Consider the following 20209-nt stretch of genomic DNA (forward strand, 5'->3'; position numbering starts at 1 on the left):
CGGAACCTGGTGCAGCTTTGCGTGGCTGCAGGCGAGGTGGTGTCTTCGGACCTGGTGAGACCGAAGCGCTGCTCGGTGGGTTCTCGGCTAGGTCGTCTCCTGTCCCTCCCGGCCCCGCCATGGCGACGTACACCTGCATCACCTGCCGGGTGGCGTTCCGCGACGCGGAGATGCAGCGGGCGCACTACAAGACGGACTGGCACCGCTACAACCTGCGGCGCAAGGTGGCCGACATGGACCCGGTGACCGCCGAAGGCTTCCAGGAGCGGGTGCGAGCTCAGCGGGCGGTGGCGGAGGAGGAGAGCAAGGGCACGGCCACCTACTGCACCGTGTGCAGCAAGAAGTTCGCCACGTTCAAGGCCTACGAGAACCACCTCAAATCGCGGCGGCACGTGGAGCTGGAGAAGAAGGCGGTGAGGGCGGTGAGCCGGCAAGTGGAGATGCTCAACCAGAAAAACCTGGAGAAGGGCCTGGGCACCGACAGCGTGGGCAAGGATGCCATGAACGCGGCCATCCAGCAGGCCATCAAAGCCCAGCCGTCCACGTCCCCCAAGAAAGTGCCCTCCGTGCCCGCGGAAGGGTCCCCGAGGACGGCGGGACGGCGGGGCGCTCAGGATCGGGACCCCGCGGAGAAGCCTCCCCGGCTGCAGTGGTTCGAGCAGCAGGCGAGGAAGTTAGCGAAGCAGCAGTGGGAGGAGAGTGAGCAGGAGGAAGAGGATGAGGACGAAGAGGAAGGTAATGGCCCCGTCTGGGTTGGGGTGAGGCACCGGGTCCCGGGAAACTTGCCGATGGAGATGGAGGGCTGGGGCCGTTTTAGGGATGATGCCCCTCCAGGGGTTGAACTACGCTTGTCAGGGAGCCACACCCACCCCAGGCCGTGCCCGCCCTTTCTACTGTGTCGCCACTGGGTCTCACTGTTCTCCAGGCTGGCCTTGACTTTCTAAGATCAATGTTTTTTAGCATTCAAGCATGTCTTGAGGGTAAATAAGAGTCTAAAGTGAGGTCTTGAGAGAGAGTTTGGCTTCTGGGGGACAGGCAGGATTATAATAGGTCATGAATCATCACGGTGTCTTTGTGCTTACTTTAATATATTTTTTAAAGTAAATTTGTTTTTCAAAATGTCTGGCTTGAAGATTGGGAAGATATTGATTCAGATGATGGTTTGGAATGTGAGAACCCTGGACTGGATGAAGAGGATGCAGAAGATGCAGAAGATGCAGAAGCTGGGGAGAGCCCGCCCCCGGGTGCCATCCCAGTAACAGACTGCTTATTTTGTTCCCACCACTCAAGCTCCCTCATGAAGAATGTGGCTCATATGACTAAAATCCACAGTTTCTTTATTCCTGATATAGAATATCTTTCAGATCTGAAAGGACTCATTAAATATTTGGGTGAGTACAATCATTTTCTTTTGATGAAGAAATGTTTTTTCAATTTGTGAGAATAGTGAGATTTAACCTGATTTGGGAAGACTGACTTCTTCTTTTTCCCTTAAATTTTGTTACCAGGAGAGAAAGTCGGTGTTGGCAAGATTTGCTTGTGGTGCAATGAGAAAGGGAAATCCTTCTACTCCACAGAAGCAGTGCAGGCACACATGAATGACAAGAGCCACTGCAAGCTCTTCACAGATGGTGACGCGGCTTTGGAGTTCGCAGACTTCTATGACTTTAGGTAAGATGGAGTTTGTGAAGGGGTTGAAGTCGTATCTGTACTGGAGTGATAATGCGCAGTGTCTGCCCCCCTCCTGAAAATGAGCTGGGCTTATCGTGCAGCGAGCTGTGATGTCACACTCGGCTTCGCCCAATGTATTCTTAACCACATTACACATTTTTCTGCTAACAAGCTCACTTGAACACTTCTAGAATAGTGAGGATCTCTAGCCCAAAGTGAGTGTCAATGACTTGGTTTTATTCTTTGTGATTAAGTGGTCAGAACTTTGATTTTATTAGTTACCTTCTGAATAGGCATACAAAAATTAGGTTTCTTGTTTTGGGCTCCTTGAGAGACTTTGAGTCAAAGACTGACTTTATGCCAGCTCCTGGCATTTGGTAGAAAGATCATTTCATAGGTAGTCAACTCTAATTGGGATCTTGAACAATTCATATATATGTAACAAGCATATTAGGTGAATAATTAGTTGCTTTTGTCAAAATTTCTGTGATATAGCATAGTGTATGTACAGGTATGTTTAAGTACCATGCCAAGCAGCCACAGCCCAAGTGATACAGATGTTCAGAAAAATTTTAATCTTTTAGAACTTCTTTGTTCTCTCTTCCTGATTTTGTAGTTTGCAGTTGAAAGTGGCTGTTGGATAGCAAAATTAGAGGCCTTGGCACTACAGAAGTCATATTTGAGTTTCTGCTAGAGATAGAACGCATCCTCCCTAAGCAGTAGATAATATTTATCCCTCTCTAGTTTCCTACCAGACTGTAGTGTGTTTGACCTTTAGACTGATTGTCTAATTGGGAGTAGGCTAAGCAAACACCAGAGATAGTCAACTTGGTAACTGCCTTGAAATAATGGAGTCTAAACATTCTGATTTCTTTATCTACATCTGCTTTTTGTACTTTTAGGCTCCTACTCAGTCTAGCAGATTTCAGTACCATCTATGGGCTATGACTACCAATTTATATCTCTAACTTCAAACTTTGAAGCTCTATTGAACATTTGTATTGCATTCTGCTATGCAATCAAGCCTACTCCACCTTACATAAATGGTAATTCTGTCCTTCCCAGTGTGCAAGCCAATAACTTTTCAGTCATTCTTGGTATTTTATCTTTATGTTTGCATTAATTCTTGAATCAGATCCTGTTTCATCTACCTTGAAGTTATTTTCAGTATGTGTGGCTATTTTTCATTTCCTCCAGTGTCAGGGCTAGTTTACCATCAGTTTTGTTGCCTTCCTGATCTTACTTTTCCTCCTCACCATCTTCTGTGTTATATTCTCAAAGCTAGCGTGAGGGATACTTTTATCATATTAAGTCAGATCAAGTGCTGCTCAAAATATTCCAAGGGCTTTTCTTCCTCCTGAAAGTAACAGCCAGAAGTTGATGGCCTACAGTGTTCCAGTGTTCTAACTCTAGCTATGATTTTGCTGTTTGCATGCCTGTGTTTTTTTCTTTCTAATATATATTAGGTATGCGAATCTCAGAGTTTTTGCACTTCACTTTAGCTCAGAGAGTCCAGTGATTTGGGTTCTCATTTCCTGAAGGACTCTAATAAATTTCATCTTGCCATTGTGACCTTCCATGACTGTCTTTCATAAAACAGCAATGCCTACCTAATCATTTTTATCCCTTATTATTCTTATAGCCCTTACTACCTTTTCACACAATTTGTATTATTACTATTGTTCCTCTTGTTGATGGGATAACTCCTTCTGTTGCATTGTTACTATTTACCAGTGTGCTCCTAGCTGTTGCTAGGAGTTAAAGTTGATACTGATGCAAATGGTTAAAAAGTTTCCTGCCTAGGGATGGCTCAGGAGGAAAGCACTTGGCTGGCTTATTTAAGGTTCTGAGTTTGTACCATAGTACTAACAATAGCAAACATCTCAACACAGAATAGTATGTTCTTTGTTTGAATGTCCTTTTTTTTTTTTGTGGACTTGGTGTGCTGTATTGGCTCCAAAGTGATTAGCAGTATGAGCCTTGATAAACCAGCATTAAATAATATATTTGTTCTATAAAACAAAAGTTGAGCCGGACGGTGGTGGCGCACGCCTTTAATCCCAGCACTCGGGAGGCAGAGGCAGGTGGAGCTCTGTGAGTTCGAGACCAGCCTGGTCTACAGAGCTAGTTCCAGGACAGGCTCCAAAACCACAGAGAAACCATGTCTCGAAAAAGCAAAAAAAAAAAAAGTTGATAATATGTTGTGGGTATAGACAGACATTGCTGTGCTTTGCTTTTATGTGGGTGCTCGGAATTGAACTCAGGTCTGGTTGCATGGCTGGTGCTTTACCCATTGAGCCATCTCCCATCACTGTCTAGTCATTTTTCTCTGGGTAATTTAAATAGGAAAATTTGGATATATTTAGAAACAGATTCTTCTAGTACTACACTGTCCAGTGTGGTAATTACTAGGTATATCTTGTGGCTACTTAAGTGAAATAAAAGATATTAAAAATTCAGTGCTTTCGTCAGACTATCTGCATTGAAAAAGTTCAGTACTTGAAAGCCTGCCTATCTAAAGCTAACATGTGAGACACATGTGTCTTTCTGCCATCACAGAGTTCTGTCGGGCTGCAGTCTTCTAGAACTTGTTTCTGTTGGGAATAACTTGTTGGCCAGTTCTGTGTTCATGTCTTCTGCATTTGCTAATCTTTCTAGAGAGAGGAAAACATCCTCTTAAGAGTCATTTGGTCACCTTTGATGCAGAGAAATTCTAACAGTTTCATCCCTCAGTTCCTTAGTGGACTTTCCCTGGATGCTGGTGGTAGCTTTGTGGCGTTTGCAAGTGCAGTTTGTCTGTTGAGTCAAGTCCATTCATTAGTGCTGTTTTACTGTTGTAGGAGTAGCTACCCAGACTACGAGGAGGGGCAGGACCCTGGTGAGATTGAGGAGCTGTCCTCAGAAAAGACCTTGGAATGTGATGATGAAACCATGGAGCTGATACTTCCTTCTGGTGAGTGTATTTGTCAGGAAGAAATAGCTTACTGCCGGTGTGCTGTGGAAGGCACGTGTCATCTTCAGTTACCTGCTGGACCGAGGGAAAAGAACGTGGACCTTAAAGTGGTTGGTTTTGTGTTCTCAAGTACTTATAAACTTTAAAAGTAGCTGCTTAGCTCCAAGTTGGCTGTCTCAATAAAACTGGATTGTGGTTTTTCTTGTTTCTTTTCAGGTTTAGAATATTTTGGCTACGTATTTCCTTAATATTATTTTTTTAAATGTAGACTTATAGATCACTCCCCCTCTCCCTTCTGTATATATGTATGTATGTCTTTTTCTTGTTTCTGGTCTTATCTGTGTATACACGTGTGTGTAGAGGTCAGAGGTCAGTGTTGGGCATCTTCCTGAGTTGCTTTCCTCCTCATTACTTGGTATAGTTTCTCACTAAACCTATATAGCTCATCATTTTGCCTAGGCTGACCGATGAGTTCCAGGAACGCACCCCTCCAGGCCAGGGTTACAGATGTGTGCCAAGATTCCCAACTTTTTACCTAGGTTCTGGGCACCTGAATTTTGGTCTTAATATTTATATGACAAGCACCTTATCTACTAAGCCATCTATCTTTCTAGGCTTTCCTCTCAGGTTTTTTCCTTCCTTCCTTCCTTCCTTCCTTCCTTCCTTCCTTCCTTCCTTCCTTCCTTCCTTCCTTCCTTCCTTCCTATGTTCTTTTCCCTCTTTGAACTGATTCCTCTGGTATATGTGTTCTTACATAGCTCAGGCTTTCTGTCAGTTACTTTTGCATAGGTAAGACCAAAAATCTGGCTTAAACAGGAATTTATCTTGGTTCATGGTTTCAGAAAACTCAATCCATGACCATTAACCCAAATGCATTTGGGTAAAAATACAATGGCGTGGACCATGTGGTAGAGGAGACTGTTTACCTCATAGCAAAGGGAATAGGGATACAGTAGTCTCCAGGGAGCAGGCTCCAGTGATCTGTTTCTGTCAGTTAGGTCCTACCACCTTAAGTTTCTGGTTTCTTCACTCAAACTGAAGCAGGTTTCCACAATAGTTTGATATGTTGATATTTGAATAGCAGTGCTGGGTTACCTATCTCTAGTAGTTGGAGAAGAGGCATGGAGGATGAATTAATTCTATCTTCTTCCTTGGAAAGTAGGACTCAGTGTAGGAATTTATCCCAGGAATGAGAAGATGAAGAAGTCATGAATATGAGAAGCATCCACTGTTATTTATTATATAGAAAGGGAGAAGTGTGCGGTTAACCGGTAAGAATGGAGTCGCTACAGAGGGCATGGTTTGCAATGAAAGAGAAGGGAGTATAGAGATGTTAGTAACGTATGAACTGATACCTGGTGTTTACTGCGTACATAACACAGGCAGGCTCTACAGCAGGCCTGGAAATTCCATCCTCTTGTGTTCACATGGCATATGAAGCTGACCTGTGTTCAGGCTCCTTATCCAGGACCTCACACCAAGCCTTTCTCTGCTTTGTACACTGCGTAGGGAGTTTTGCAGTAGCAGCAACCCCTTTGCCATGAAGGTATCTGGTGAAGCATTATATATGTTGAATCTTGCTTTCCTATTTTGCTCTACCGAAGCAGCTAAACACATCTGATACACAAGCTTCATTAACTCAGACATAATAACCTTTAATGCCTAGAGCAGAGAGAATGCCTTGAGGATAAAATTCTTCTTAGTCAGGAAGTTTTATTGTCATGTATTGTAGCTTATACAATACACAGTGGTCTGGGCTCATGGGAGCTCAAGAACTCTAGACAGACAGCTAGGAAGCCTGTATGGGACCAACCCAGGCCCTCTGCATGTGTGTGACAGTTGGTCTGTTTGTGGGAGCAGGGCCTGTACCTGGCACCTGAGCTGGCTTTTGGGAACCTAGTTCCCATGCTTTGATGCTTTGCCCAGCCTTGATGCAGGGGGAGGAGCTTGGTCTTGCCTTAGCTTGATGTGCCATGCTTTGTTGATGTCCATGGGAGGCCTGCGCCCTTCTGACCAGAGAACTGGAGGATTGTGTAGGCAGAGGCTCCTTGCTCATTTCCCCGCCTCCGAGACAGTGAAAAGAGTACCCAGTAGAGGGCGCTCTGAGCATTTCTCTGGAAGATTGTGGAGAGGCACAGTTCCTTTTCCTTCATTACTTTTCAGTTCATACGGAGGAAATTGGTGTGAAAGATACATTGATTTATTTGCCAACTGGCCAGATGAAACTAGTGTTGTATTTATAAGAAATGCACAATTAATTTTAGGATGTTAGAGTTGGAGATACTCTAGTATCTAATATCAGTTGCATTGGCTGTTCAGCAGGAATGGATAGTTTCATAAGCAGTTGCATGATGGAAGCTGGATGGACAGAAGTTTCATAAGTCAGTCATAAATGTTGTTATTGGGCAACCATAGCGTTCTAAAGCTGATGTGTGCCTTCAGGTTGAGTTGCTCTTAGCACTTTATGTGGTGTTAGTGCCAAGTTCTCACTGTAACTGATGGCAAAAGTAGCTCACTTCTCTTCTGCCAGCTCTTAGTAGTTGGAAGATACATTTGCAAATGTTGCTTATGAACATCATATTTATTTACTGTATACTAATAACCATTTTAGTTTTTATTCATTTAGGGATAAACATCCTTGCAAATCTGGACACCTGACCTAGCATTGTAATCTGGAAATCTGAGTAAAAATGCTGAGATTTTCAGAGAGGACCTTCATTTAGATGTGAATCTTTTCCCATTAGATTCATCTCACATGGACATTCAGTGATTTTCCTGAGTTGAGGCACCAGGTGCAAACCAAGGTCTTATTAGGAAAATGCCAGAAGCATCAAGTAGCTGGCTCCAGAGAGATAGCTTTTATCTGTCCATGCTGGCATCCAAAGACCACGAGAAACTAGTTCTTGTTGACCATGCTGGCCTCAACTCAGAATCTGCCTGCCTCTGCCTCCCGAGTGCTGGAATTAAAGGCATGCGCCACCACCTGACCTGACTTCATTCGATTTCTTAAATAATCACAGGCTTTGAAGAGATTTTAGCTTTATCATTTCTGAGGTAATCAGGTGGTTTCTATCATTTGGAAGGAGCATCTCAACTTTGTCAATATGGCTGGACGATACTTTGCTGTTGGTGGTCTGCCTCTGAATTTTGCCCTGTTCAGTAGCATTTCTGTCCTTCAGCCACTAGATGTCAGTAGCAGTCCAGCTGTAACAAGAAAGATGTCGACAGTGGGTGTCGAATGTCCCTGTGGGGTAAAGTTTACTCCTGTTGGAGGAGCCCTGGAGTAGAACACTGACTCAGAGAAAAGATGATTTTTTTGTTCTGCTCTGTCTATGACTTGTAGACCTAATGTCAGGACTATTCCTGTTTGATCTTTTCAGGGAGTTTTTAGCCTTTATCTCTTATATTTTTTTAATGCTGGTCTATTTTTTCTCTAGCAGATGAAGATTGCCCTAGGATTACTTCTGTTTTTCTACTAGGTTTCCTAAAGTTTTATGCCCTTGAAGATTTTTTTTTGGAAGCCTTTGGCTTATAGCTCTAACTTGAAAGAACTTCCCTGTTCAGGATTTGAATGTTTGCTCTTTTGAAAAACAGGTGCCAGAGTGGGTCATCGCTCCTTAATGAGATACTACAAACAACGATTTGGCTTGCCAAGAGCTGTGACAGTTGCTAGAAACCAGAAGGCTGTGGGCAGGGTACTCCAGCAATACCGAGCCCTGGGCTGGACAGGCAGCACAGGTACATTGATGATCCATGGCTTTCGTGGGCTTGGGTGCCATGATATCATTTGCATTGTACTGGGTCTTCTCCAAGGGAAGCTTGACTTCTTAGCTCTGGGGCTTCTGTTACCATATGATACCTAGGGCAGTAAGTCCAAGACTTATATTCTTATATACATAATATTCCTGGCTTAGTAATTTGATATACATCATGTTTATAATAGTTTATCATGTATATAATAGCATATCATGTTTATAATAGTTATAAAAAGTATAACTTAGAAATCAGTACAAGTTGAAATTACCTGGAAGTAACACAGAAACAATATCTTACTGGTTAATAGCTTGAACTGTGGAATCTAACGTGTAGTCACATTATAAACTTTTATATCGTGAGCATTATTAAAGATCAGTTTCTGTCCATACAAGGGATATAATTGAGAGACTTGACTGTCCTCATGCATGTGTGCTATAGTGCATGTACTACTTGTTGACAGCCCTCTTTTCCAGTTTTTCTAAATAGAAGATTAGAATGAGTAAAGCTGACAGCTGAAGTTATTAAGCCTTGAGACCACAGGGTGCCATCACTTAACTCTTAGAGTGTGCTGTACAAAGCTGTCTTTCTGCTCTTCTGAGAAATAAGTCCAGGTGGAGGTGGGGAGATAAGAGGACGGGCCCTGTGATGTCCTGGGAAGCTCTGGTGCCCAGAATCACTGCAGACTCACTGCTTACAAAGTTCTCACACACAGTTCTGGGCTCACGTAGACCTCCGAGCTCCGTTGTTTAGAGTCCCCACATTGGCATGTCTTTAAATATAGAACTTGCTTACCCTAAGCCACTTTGGAAATTCTCTACAGAGATTTGACTTCTCTGGCAACCAGTAAGAGACCTTGCCTCATTTCTTACCCTCCTTCCAACCGCAGGAGCAGCTCTCATGCGTGAGCGGGACATGCAGTATGTTCAAAGGATGAAGTCGAAGTGGATGCTGAAGACGGGGATGAAGAACAATGCTACTAAGCAGATGCACTTCAGGGCTCAAGTGCGGTTCTGAGAGGCTGAGACCAGAGATGCATCTCTGACTGCACTTTCCTTCTTGTTCGAGGACCAGTGAAGCCAGATTGTGGAATTGATCTTTTGCTGCTACTTCATTTGTTCTGATCTAATAAAGTCAGAATCATGTTAGTCTTCAGATGTCATTTTTGAGCAGTTTAAAGCTTTTAAGTGGTGATGTGTTTGGTGGGTTCCAGGACCTGCATCACTGCCTGCCATGCTTTATTGCCTCAGTGTCCAGATGCTTTCGGCTGTCAGCATAGTGTGGGGACATGTATTTGTCTGCCCTGGAATTCTGCATTTCCGAATAACTCACCACATCAAGTCATGGGACCTAGGTCAGGGACATTGCAGCTTACATGGAGCAAAATCGAATGTCACTCATGAGTGTGTTTGGCTGAGGAAGTAGTCCATGTGTCTGGGCATGTAGATAAAGTGTAGGGAGGAGAGAATGTGCGAAGGGCTTGCTGTGAAGGGTTTTCAATTTCTCAGTAAGAACGAAGAATGCCAGCTTTTATGTAGTGTCTATGAGTGCCTCACAGTTAAGTCTATGCGGAGGTTCTCAGTGTAGGTTGCTTAGAAGGCACTAGGGATGCCTTGTCAGGAAAGCTAAGCTCAGTATCCATTGAGCTACTTTCAGGACTTTGGAAAGGTGATATAGTTCTTAATCTTTAAATTGTTGTGGGTGTTGTCTCAATCTTTTAATCTCACAGGTTGTGAGTGCTCAATAAACCAGTCAAAGTACCGATTCCATAGTAGGCTTCCCAGCAGTGGGTTAAAGTATGAAGTCTCCTTCAGTGTCAAAATGGCCGTACCAAGGTCAATGTCTTAGTGAGCACAGTACTTTGATGCAGTGACTAAGGATACCAGGAAGCTGCAGTTGTCTGGACGGTTTGCTAAATGGCCTTTGCTGGCCTGTCTTATTTTGAAACTTAGGATACGGAATTGAATTTTATGTTCCTCAGGGTACAAATTCACTATCATTTAAAGAGAGAAGGGAGCTATCTTGTTTGAGTTTTTTCCTCCATCTCTTCTAGCATCCTCCCCATTAGAAGAACTCAGTCTCTTGACATCTCTGACGGCTCTGAAATCTGTACCTTTGTAATGTGTCTCAGTGGTTTTTTTTTTTTTATTTTTTTAAAATTTAATTTTTTTTTAAAAAAACAATGTTTTCTCATACCAATCCCAGTCAATCCCAGTTCCCACTCCCTCCCCTCCCCTCCTGCTCCCTCCACCTTCCCTTCACCTCACCGCCCATCCAGTCCTCAGAGAGGATAAGGCTTCCCATGGGGAGTCAACAATGTCTAGCATGTTACTTTGAGGCAGGGCCAAGGTCCTCCCCGCTCTATCTAGGCTGAGCAAGGTATTCTTCCAAAAGAGCATGGGTTCCCAAAAGCCAGTTCATGTGACCCCACAGTCTGCTCCAGCCATGCAACTGTCACCCACATTCAGAGGGCCATGTTTGGTCCTATGCTGGTTCCCCTGTTGTCATTCTGGAGTCAGTGTGCTCTACTAGCTCAAGTCAGCTGTTTCAGTGGGTACCCCATCATGGAGCTGCCCCCCCCCTTTTTTTTTGGTCATCTTCCTCCACTTTGCTTCTCCTTTTCTTCTGCTTCTTACCACTGGAGTAGAAGACAATGGTTTTGGTGTTTATTAACCTCCCAAATACTAAATACTAATACTACCTCCATTTTTTTTTTTATTAGCTATCCTTCGCATCCACCAAGAGAGCCTTTGTTCTGATTTTGGGCTTATAGCGCAACCTGGTGTCTCACTTCTGTACACAAAATTTTGTAAACATTTATTTGCCTTTTCAGCTTGTGGAGGCTTTCTTCCTGGGATTAACCCCAGGACCAGATCTGGCCCCGCCAGGTTGGCTTAGGTGGCTTTAGCTTGAGACATCAAGACTGGATCAGTACTGAGACAGCATAAGCTGATTCCTCTCCTTGCGTGTTGCAGAGGCGCCTGGTGGCCTGGTTTTCACTGCCCACCTCCAGAATCGACACTGGGCTGCTGTATTCTTTCTGCATTCTGTTCTACAAATTCGTGTTTTCTGACTATAAGCATATTTTTTGATTCTTCACTGTAAGGAATTACTGCTGTTTCATAGACGAGGAAATAGAAGTTCAGTAACATTATTTTTTTTTAAATTAGATTTTTAAAAAATACCAATCCAAGTTTCCACTCCCTCCCCTCCCATTCCCTCCACACACCCTCCCACCCCACCCCTATCCAATCCTCAGAGGGTAAGGCACATTGTTTTGTGAAAAGTCCAAGGCCCTCCCTACTATATTTAGGTTGAACAAGGAATACATCCAAAGAAAACAGGTTCCCAAAAAGCCAGTACATGCAGTAGGGATAAATCCTGGTGCCACTATCAGTGGCCCCTCAGTCTGCCCCAGCAATTCAACTGTACTACATTCAGAAGAACTAGTTTGGTCCTATGCTTGTTCCTTCCCAGTCTGGCTGGAGTTGGTGAGCTCCCATTAGCTCAGTTTCAGTGGGTGAACCCATCATGGTCTTGACCTCATTGCTCATATTATCATTCTTCCCACTCTTTAACTGGACTTTGAGGGCTCAGTCCATTGCTCCAATGTGGATCTCTACCTCTGTTTCCATCAGTTGCTGGATGAAGGTTCTATGATGATATTTAAGATAATCATCAGTCTGACTACAGGAGAAGTCAAGATGGGGCTCCCTCTCTATTGCTTAGGGTCCTAGCTGGGGTCATCCTTGTGGATTCCTGGGAATTTCTCTAGAGCCAGGTTTCTGCTAACCCTATAATGGCTCCCTCAATTAAGATATCCCTTTCCTTGCCTCTCATCTCTGTCCTTCCTCCATCTCGACTATCCCATTCCCCCAAATTCTCCTCAACCTTCCCCTTCTCCCCTCCTGTATAGACATTAATAGCCTCAGCAGTGGCTAATACTGGGCCGTCTGCCATTGACCTCCAGGGAGCCTAGTAACATAGGACACGGCATAATGACGTATGTCATATCACACAGACGACACTAGAGTTGGTGTGGCAGCCTGCCTATATGCATGTTGAACACTGCATGCCTGTTGCCCGTAGAAGTCAGAAGAAGGTATCAGATCACCTAGATTTGGAGTTACAGATGATTGTGTGTTGGGAGCAGTGGGACCCCAGATCCTGGATTTCTTGTAAACAACTTGTTCCCCCCCCCCCATCTGAGTGCCTACAGCTGCTCTGAGCACGAGACCTTCAGGAGTTCCTGATGGCAGGGGAGTGGTTTCTGGTGGGTTTGGCTGGGGCGTGGCTATCTCTATATAATCTGCCCCTGAACACAATAAGGGGGCATTCTTGGGGAATTCAAGGATGACCTGTTTCACTGTCTGTCTGTGTACTTTAACCTCCAGCTCCTTGCCCGAAGCTCACAAACTGGGTGCCAGTGCACAGAGCCTGTCCAACATGGTGGAGCCACTTGTGACTGAATTAGTTGCTCCTCTGAGCTGCAGAGCGGCGGGCTGCTCTGGATGTTGGCTCCACCTCTCTCCAATTTCAAAATGGAGGACATACCATTTTGTGCTAGCTCTGGGGAGCCAGGTTGGAGCCGTACTCACCACTTTAACTCTGAGACTGAGCGTGCGGCACAGAAACTCTTTTCATCCAAGTTACAGCCAAATCTGACATGCAGAGCACTCACCTGTAATTGCAGCCCAGAAAAGGACACAAAGACGGGTAAGGGTTTACTCTTCTGAGATGACCTAAGACGGGGGGGGGGGGGTCTTCTGTTTTACAAAAAACGTTTTTATCCCTCAGGATAGCTGGCACTCTCGCAGAACACAGTTTTATCTGGTAAAGAGAATATTAGAGGTCTTGGGGATTCAAACCACATGAATATTGAATAAATCCCTAGGCTCTCATCATCTGTGGAGACAAAAACAGAACCTCCTTTCCAAAACATCAAATTCTTAAGCCCATATTTTATATTGAACACAATAAAAGGCATTCTTGGGGAATTCAAGGATGACCCGTGTCTGCGCTCTGTGCGCTGGCATCCAGTTACTAAGCTTCGGGCAAGGGAGCAGAGGTTAAAATACACAAACACAGACAGAGAGACAGCGGCGTGGGTCGTCCTTGAATTCCCCAAGAATGCCCCCTTATTGTGTTCAGGGGCAGATTATATAGAGGTAGTCACACCCTAGCCAAACCCACCAGAAACCACTCTCCTGCCATCAGGAACTCCTGAAGGTCTCCTGCTCAGAGCAGCTGTAGGCACTCAGATCAGGGGATTACAAAAAATTCAGGATCTGGGGTCTCACTGCTCCCAACAATTGTGAACCAGTATGTGTGTGCTTGGAACCAAATCTGAGTCCTCTGGAAGAGCAACAAATGTTTCTGAGCCATGTCTATAACCCCAGTTTGTTTGTTTTAGTATTTTCTGAGTAAGCACAATAAATTTCTTAGAAGAACTAAATATATATTTAGCACTTTTCTATATTTAATAAACCTACAGTAAGATAATTAAAACTACTGAACTCACCCAAATTGTGTTTCTTAAATCTGTAATTTTGATCCAAGTACTTGGGAGGTAGAAGAAAAAGGAGTTTAAGGTCAGCCTCTAATACATAACAAGTTCATAGCCAGCCTAGAACACATGAAGCCTTGTCTCAAGAGAAAAAAAAATTGTTACCATTAATATTTTTTTGTAAAAAACATCACCTCAAGTTATAGTGAGATGATTGAGTTTAAATTGCTTTAAATTGTTTTTGTGGTGCTACAGCAATGCCACAGACCAACTTATAAAACACTGTGGCTCACAGCTCCAAAGGCAGAGTTCATATTAAGGTATTAGCCGTCTAATCTGGCAAAGGCCTTTTATAGTCTACATGAAAGATCAAGAGAGAGTTAAACCTGCTTTAGTAAACTCACTCTCACAACACTAAACCCTACTGGGACAGCAGTATTGACCAGTTCATAAGGACAGAGCCTCTTAAAGGTCCCGTCTCAACATTGTTGCACTGGGGACTCAACACATGCGTGTTGGAGGACACATTAGAACAGTGCATAGCATTTCATGACCAGCCCTGCCCCAAGTTAATGTTTTCACAAGGTTTCTCCCAAAGACTTAGCCAGCAGTTCTTGTGGGCTGGCAGATCATCACGTAGCTTTTCCAGACTTCAGTTGCACGGTTGGGACTGTGTAGACTGTGGTCTCTAAGGATGTCCAGCCCCCAAGGCTACCAGACATTCGCCCCAGGGAATTTTCTGTATTAGTTTTGCTCTTACAGATCTCTGGATTTGGCTTTAATGAGTGTTCTCTGCTGTGGCTCTGCCTCAGTGATGTCTTTGCTTGGAGCTGTCATTCGAAATCCAGGAGAAAGTTACCATGGTCTCTCCAGCACTTGCATTCTGAATGTTTGCAAAATTAGCATCACATGCGTGTTAACCAGGTTATTATGTGTCTTCCGGAGTGGTGGGTCAAGCTACACTAAACATGGCTCTGCTTGGGACAAGATATGATGACAAAGAGGCACTGAGTTTGAAACTCAGGAAGCAGAGGGCCCTGGTGATGTAGTACAAAAAGTGGTGTTGTTCTATAGACACCTCTCTGGAAATTTGACCCACTTGGCCTCGAAGACCTCTGGAAAATGCCTTTGGGGTCATTCCATTACTGCTCCATTGAAAGGAACCTGTTTTCTATTTATATTAATCTCCAGCAAGTAGATGGTTGACCACAAACTTGATTTTCTTCCTTGCACATAATGTTTTACTCTTAACATGGTTAAGCTGAGAGTCTTTCCAAATCTTCCCATTATGCTTCCCTTTTGATGATAATTTCCACCCTAAAATCACATCTCTTGTCGTTCATCTAATTGTAAATAATCAAGAGAGGCCATGGGCATCTTAGGCTCTTTTCTGCTTAGGTAATTCTAACACTTTCCTCTTAAAATCCATTTTCTGGGGAGACTTAGAGCATTGACGCAATTCCATCAAGTTCTTTGCTACCTTCTTTTAAGGAGGGACTTATACTTTCTTTTTCGTTCCTCTCTGCTACTTCATTACAAAGTCCTCACCAGCATCCATGTTTCTATCTGTAGTCCGATCAGACTGTGACCTTTTTACCTTTTGTCTTCTGAACTTTCCCAAAATTGGGGGAAATTGGTCTGTTCATGGCAATAAAGGACTCTTCAAGCCTGCCTTTCTATGTTCTTCCAGCCTCTGCCCCTTATCCAATTCCAAGCCATTTTCCACATGTTTAGGTGTTATAGTCGTGGTTCCTCATTTCCATAGCAATTTTCTGTCTCAATCTGTTTTGCGTTGCTCTCATGGAATCTCACAGACTGAATAATTTATATAGACCTGTATTCCCCAGAGCCCTGGAGGCTCAGAAGTCCAACATCAAGGTGCCACTACCTAGTAATGACCCCACTGTGTCATGGCACGATGGCAGAAAGGGAAGAAGCAAGGAGAGTGACTGATGGCTGCGATCCCATCACTCTGAGCGCTGAAGCAGGGGCTGCGATCCCATCACTCTGAGCGCTGAAGCAGAGTTGCGTAATATATCATGAGCTAATGTGTAAGACCATTACACATTAAAGCAGGGAACTGGAAGAGGAGAAAGAAGAGGAGAAAGGAGAAACACAAAGGGAGCTGAACTCGTGGATAATTTACAAACATGGTAGCAATTTTAATCCATTCATACGAACAGATCCCTGCCTGGGAAGATGACTCAGTGGGTAAAGTGCTTACTTGCCAACCCTGAAGACCTAAGTTCGGTTCCCCTAAACAGATGTGAAAGCCAGGGGCAAGAGCCCAAGCATCTGTAACCTTTGTGCTCATATGAGATGATGGGAGGGAGAGTCAGGAAAGTTCCTTCAAAGCTTGCAGGCCAGACAGCCTGGTATGTGGAGTGGAGATCAGCCGGAGGCCCCATCTCAGAACAAGGTGGAACACAGGGATGACAGCTCAGGCTCTCCTTTAACTTCCACACAAGTAGAGTGGTTTGTGTGTTCCCCATCCATGAAGCTCCATCTCTCACCACTGTTGTTCTGGGCATCAGGTTTTCAAAATGTGAACTCTGGGGAGCTCACATAGCAAAGCATATATGTTTTATCCCCCAAATTCCCTTAAATGTCTAGCTTTAAAGAAGACAAATACATTGCTATGTTGCTTTTGTATTCAAACAAGTACATGAAACATGTGTAGACCCTGGAACGTCTTCTGTTCTCTAATAGAAAAAACGTGGATAAAGAGTAAACCACATCTCAGTATTATTACAAAACTAACCTTGGCTTTGAAAATTCTTCGCAAGGGTCTCACTGACACCTAGGGATTCCTGAATTAGACTTGAGAACTACTACACCTTGCTGCCTCTCAGAACACTGGGAAATGACTTGGCTGGATACTGAATCCTCAGTGAGAAACCCTGTAGTAATTGGAGTGGCGGGGCTGCGTCCCCAGCACCCCGGCCGCCTGGCTAGCTTATGCCCCGAAATAACAACACACAAACTGTATTCTTTGAATCACTGCTTGGCCCATTTCTATCTATCCTCTTCTAGGCTAATTCTCACATATTAATTTATCCCATTTCTAAGCATCTGTGTAGCACCGCTAGGTGCGCTTACCGGGAAGATTCTAGCCTACGTCCATCCTGGGTCAGAGCTTCATCGTGTGTGCCTCAGAGAGCAGAGCTATCGCATCTGCCCCGGGAGAGGGGAGCATGGTGTCTCTGAGCTCACTTCCTCTTCCTCCCAGCATTTTGTTCTGTTTACTCCTCCCACTTATGTTTTAACCTATCAGGGCCAAGCAGTTTCTTCATTGCTTAACCAATGAAATCAACAGATTGATATATGACACTCCCACATCAAAACCCTGCTTGCTAAGGTACCCAGCCTGCTGTGTAAGACTGAGCAGCAGTAGCTGTGCAGCTAAAGATGAGGCTGCAAACCTGGGTCTGCCCTTGGGTGTTCTTGACTCTTCACCATATTGAGTTTCTCTCAAATTCCTTATTATAGGACCTATTACCAGTCCCTGGCTAAGCATTATGCACATTCAAAAATCTACTCAACAAGAATTTTTAATGAACCCTAAGACATAGAGGGCACCTGACCAATGCTGGGTTTTGCCTCAGATTGGCAGGTGACAGGCAAGGACACACCCAGCCAGACGGGAAGGGAAAGAGATGCAACAAGGACAGATGCCCAACTCTCATTTTAAGATGGGTTTACAGAGCCATACACCTGGGCTTCAAGGAACTTTATTTAATACATAAAGTACATGCACATGTTAGACCTGCAAATCAATGCACTATTTTTTTCTAGAAAAGAACTTATTTCACTGATACCGAAGCCTTGGTATAGCCTCCTGCCTACCACAGTACACATAACTTTTTGTTGTTCAGACCTGTGGGAGTTAAGATATGATGGCCCTTCTCCATGATGTGGTACAGAAATATGGAAGATAAATCTCCAGCCTAGAATGAGTGATCGTGACCATGTCATTATTTCATTCTTGCAACTCCATGAGTAAGAAGCAGATGTCCAAGGATCTAGAGACATCCTGGCTTAGTGTTTGCACTTCAGCCATCTCTATTGGCTCCTAGGGCTGGAGGCGTGGCCTCTGAGTCTCTGCCTGTAGATACTGCCTGCATGGCAGTCTAGACCTTTGTTTTATGAGTGGCAGTGGCAGGAAGTTGGACACATGGTGACCCCACTTCCATCAAGAGGTGTGGCATCTATTAATGAAGGCATAACACTTCATATTTAGCTTATTGAAAATATCCCTGGCCAGAACTACAATAAGCTGAAGAATAAATGTAACACTGATGGACACAATAATATCTATTACTTGTTACATTCCTGAGTAACAGAGACTAAAGAGGTGACAACATGCAAAAACTGGGAAATATATTGCTCATATCCGCCAATGTACAAACTTTCACAAAAGAATCAAGTCTGGAGTTATTTGAAGATAAAAGTCCTGGTTACAAAAGAATATTGGACCAAAAGAAAGGATTATAGGACTCAAAATGACACTTCTGACAAATTTATCAGAATGTGGAACTCCATGGGAGTTATAACAATGCTTGGAGTCTTGAAAAACTTTAAATTATTGGTTTCTGTGAGATTTTATAAAATTCTGTAGCTTCAAGGTTCAAATAAATTAAAATGTTTACCTACAATACATTTCTACCCTCTGGAGGAGATAAGTTACGTCTCTTTAGGCGTCCGTATTAATAGGAAGCTTACCTTTCCACTCAACTTAAACACATATGTATTTTAATTTACAGCAGATCTGAGTTTGCCACTGGCACAAAGTTAACATTATGGCCTTCAAATGCTGCTCTCTTCCACGTCAAGAAGCAGGAAAATGTTGTTTGTAAAAAGGGGAAGAGCTAGAGAGGCGGAGACTTTTAACGCATGCGTGTGTTCAGTGAAAGGCGATGTGGCTGCTCTGGTGAGGTGGAAGGATCCGGTGAGGTGGAAGGATCTGGCTTCTCCCCTTTGTTCTCTCTCCTTCTGCACTTTCTTCTCTTTCTCTGGTCTCCATGGTTCTCGCACATTAGTTTGCCTTTCAAACACTGACATTTAATTTTCTATATACACCAGACCCTGGCTGCCTTACTGCCTTCATTACATAGAATGTCTTTATAAAAATCATTAGAACAACCCAGGGCCCCCAGGAATCCCAGTAACAGGTGTGTTGGCTCTAGTGGGCTGCCTACCTGGTGTTCTTGATGAAGCCATTGAGTGTGCAGCCCCATCTCCCTTACAGACCATGGGAACTCCTTCCTCTCCCACTTAGGAGTACTGACTTTCCTGTCTAGAGTTAAGACCCTCTCCCTTGTGCTCCAGGCCACACCCCAGTTTTGGAATGGAGTGGGACAGCCTACACCCCACGTCTGGCTTCTTTCCTTGACGAGAACAAATCTGACAGCAATCCACGGGATTGCCCAGGGCCTGTGTGAGCTGAATCACAGGTAATTTTCTCCTTCTGTTATATTCTTTTCCTTCTATGCATATAAAAATTAATTCTGAAAACATTTGACAATAAAAGTCCTTCACAGAAATCTTTTACTCAGAGTTTATTCTTACCAATAACCATGGGGGTTAGAGTTAGGGAACTCTATTGAGGCTGAGTGCCCAGTTGCCCAGCATGACCGTCAAGGATGCCATAGCTGTGTTGCTGAAATACTGATGGCCTTAGTCTGCTGCAGTCAGACAATTAATGTAGCCTTCCTTGTGATGAGCTTCGAAGACAATGCACTTGTGGGTGCAGTGTCCAGGGTCCTTGAGAAGTAGCAATTGTTAGTTCAGTGTGATTTGATGGCAGCTGCTTAGTGCAAGAAAATGAATCAGCAAAAGGTGATGAAGGCTACAGTGATTAATTTCAGGCTAAGTTAGAAGGCTAGAAGGTATATGGTAGTTTATAAAGAGTCTCATTTCCTACAGCCAGAAGCAGGGACAAGCCAGGGTCATACCTTACACTTAATTCTAAGACCTACAGAGCTTCAGAGAAGGCAGAATTTCTAACCTAGCAAGTCTGCTCTCCCAGGGTCAGGGTCCTAACTGAATTCTGAGAGAAACCTGGAGTTTCAAGGTTACCCGAATCCCCCAGGGTTAATCTCTAATTAAGAGCCACTTTTGTTCACCCAATGAAAGACAAATCGGAAGACTTCACCTTACAAGGCACCATGTTCCCAGCTCAGCATCGGTCCTGACCTCAGACACAAGATCAATAACAGAATCAGTGGTGGTGGTCTCCAAGCCAAATCCAGCCTGTAGTCTGCTTGGGTAAAGAATCACTGGACTCCAGCCACCGCATCATTGGAGGCCATATTGTCTCTGTGTGC

At 44.0% G+C, this 20209-nt stretch overlaps 1 protein-coding gene across 1 annotated transcript; it reads left to right on the forward strand.

Annotated features, from left to right (window-relative positions):
• Window positions 1-9523, forward strand: Znf622 (zinc finger protein 622). The gene is made up of 6 exons (XM_005356656.3): window positions 1-735; window positions 1134-1391; window positions 1509-1671; window positions 4512-4624; window positions 8219-8362; window positions 9267-9523. Exons 1-6 carry the CDS (start codon window positions 120-122, stop codon window positions 9392-9394), a joined length of 1422 nt encoding a protein of 473 aa, XP_005356713.1. The 5' UTR covers window positions 1-119; the 3' UTR covers window positions 9395-9523.
• Window positions 9524-20209: the final 10686 nt, after the last annotated feature.

Source organism: Microtus ochrogaster, chromosome 19 (genome assembly GCF_000317375.1).
Source record: "Microtus ochrogaster isolate Prairie Vole_2 chromosome 19, MicOch1.0, whole genome shotgun sequence".
Classification (NCBI taxonomy): Eukaryota; Metazoa; Chordata; class Mammalia; order Rodentia; family Cricetidae; genus Microtus; species Microtus ochrogaster.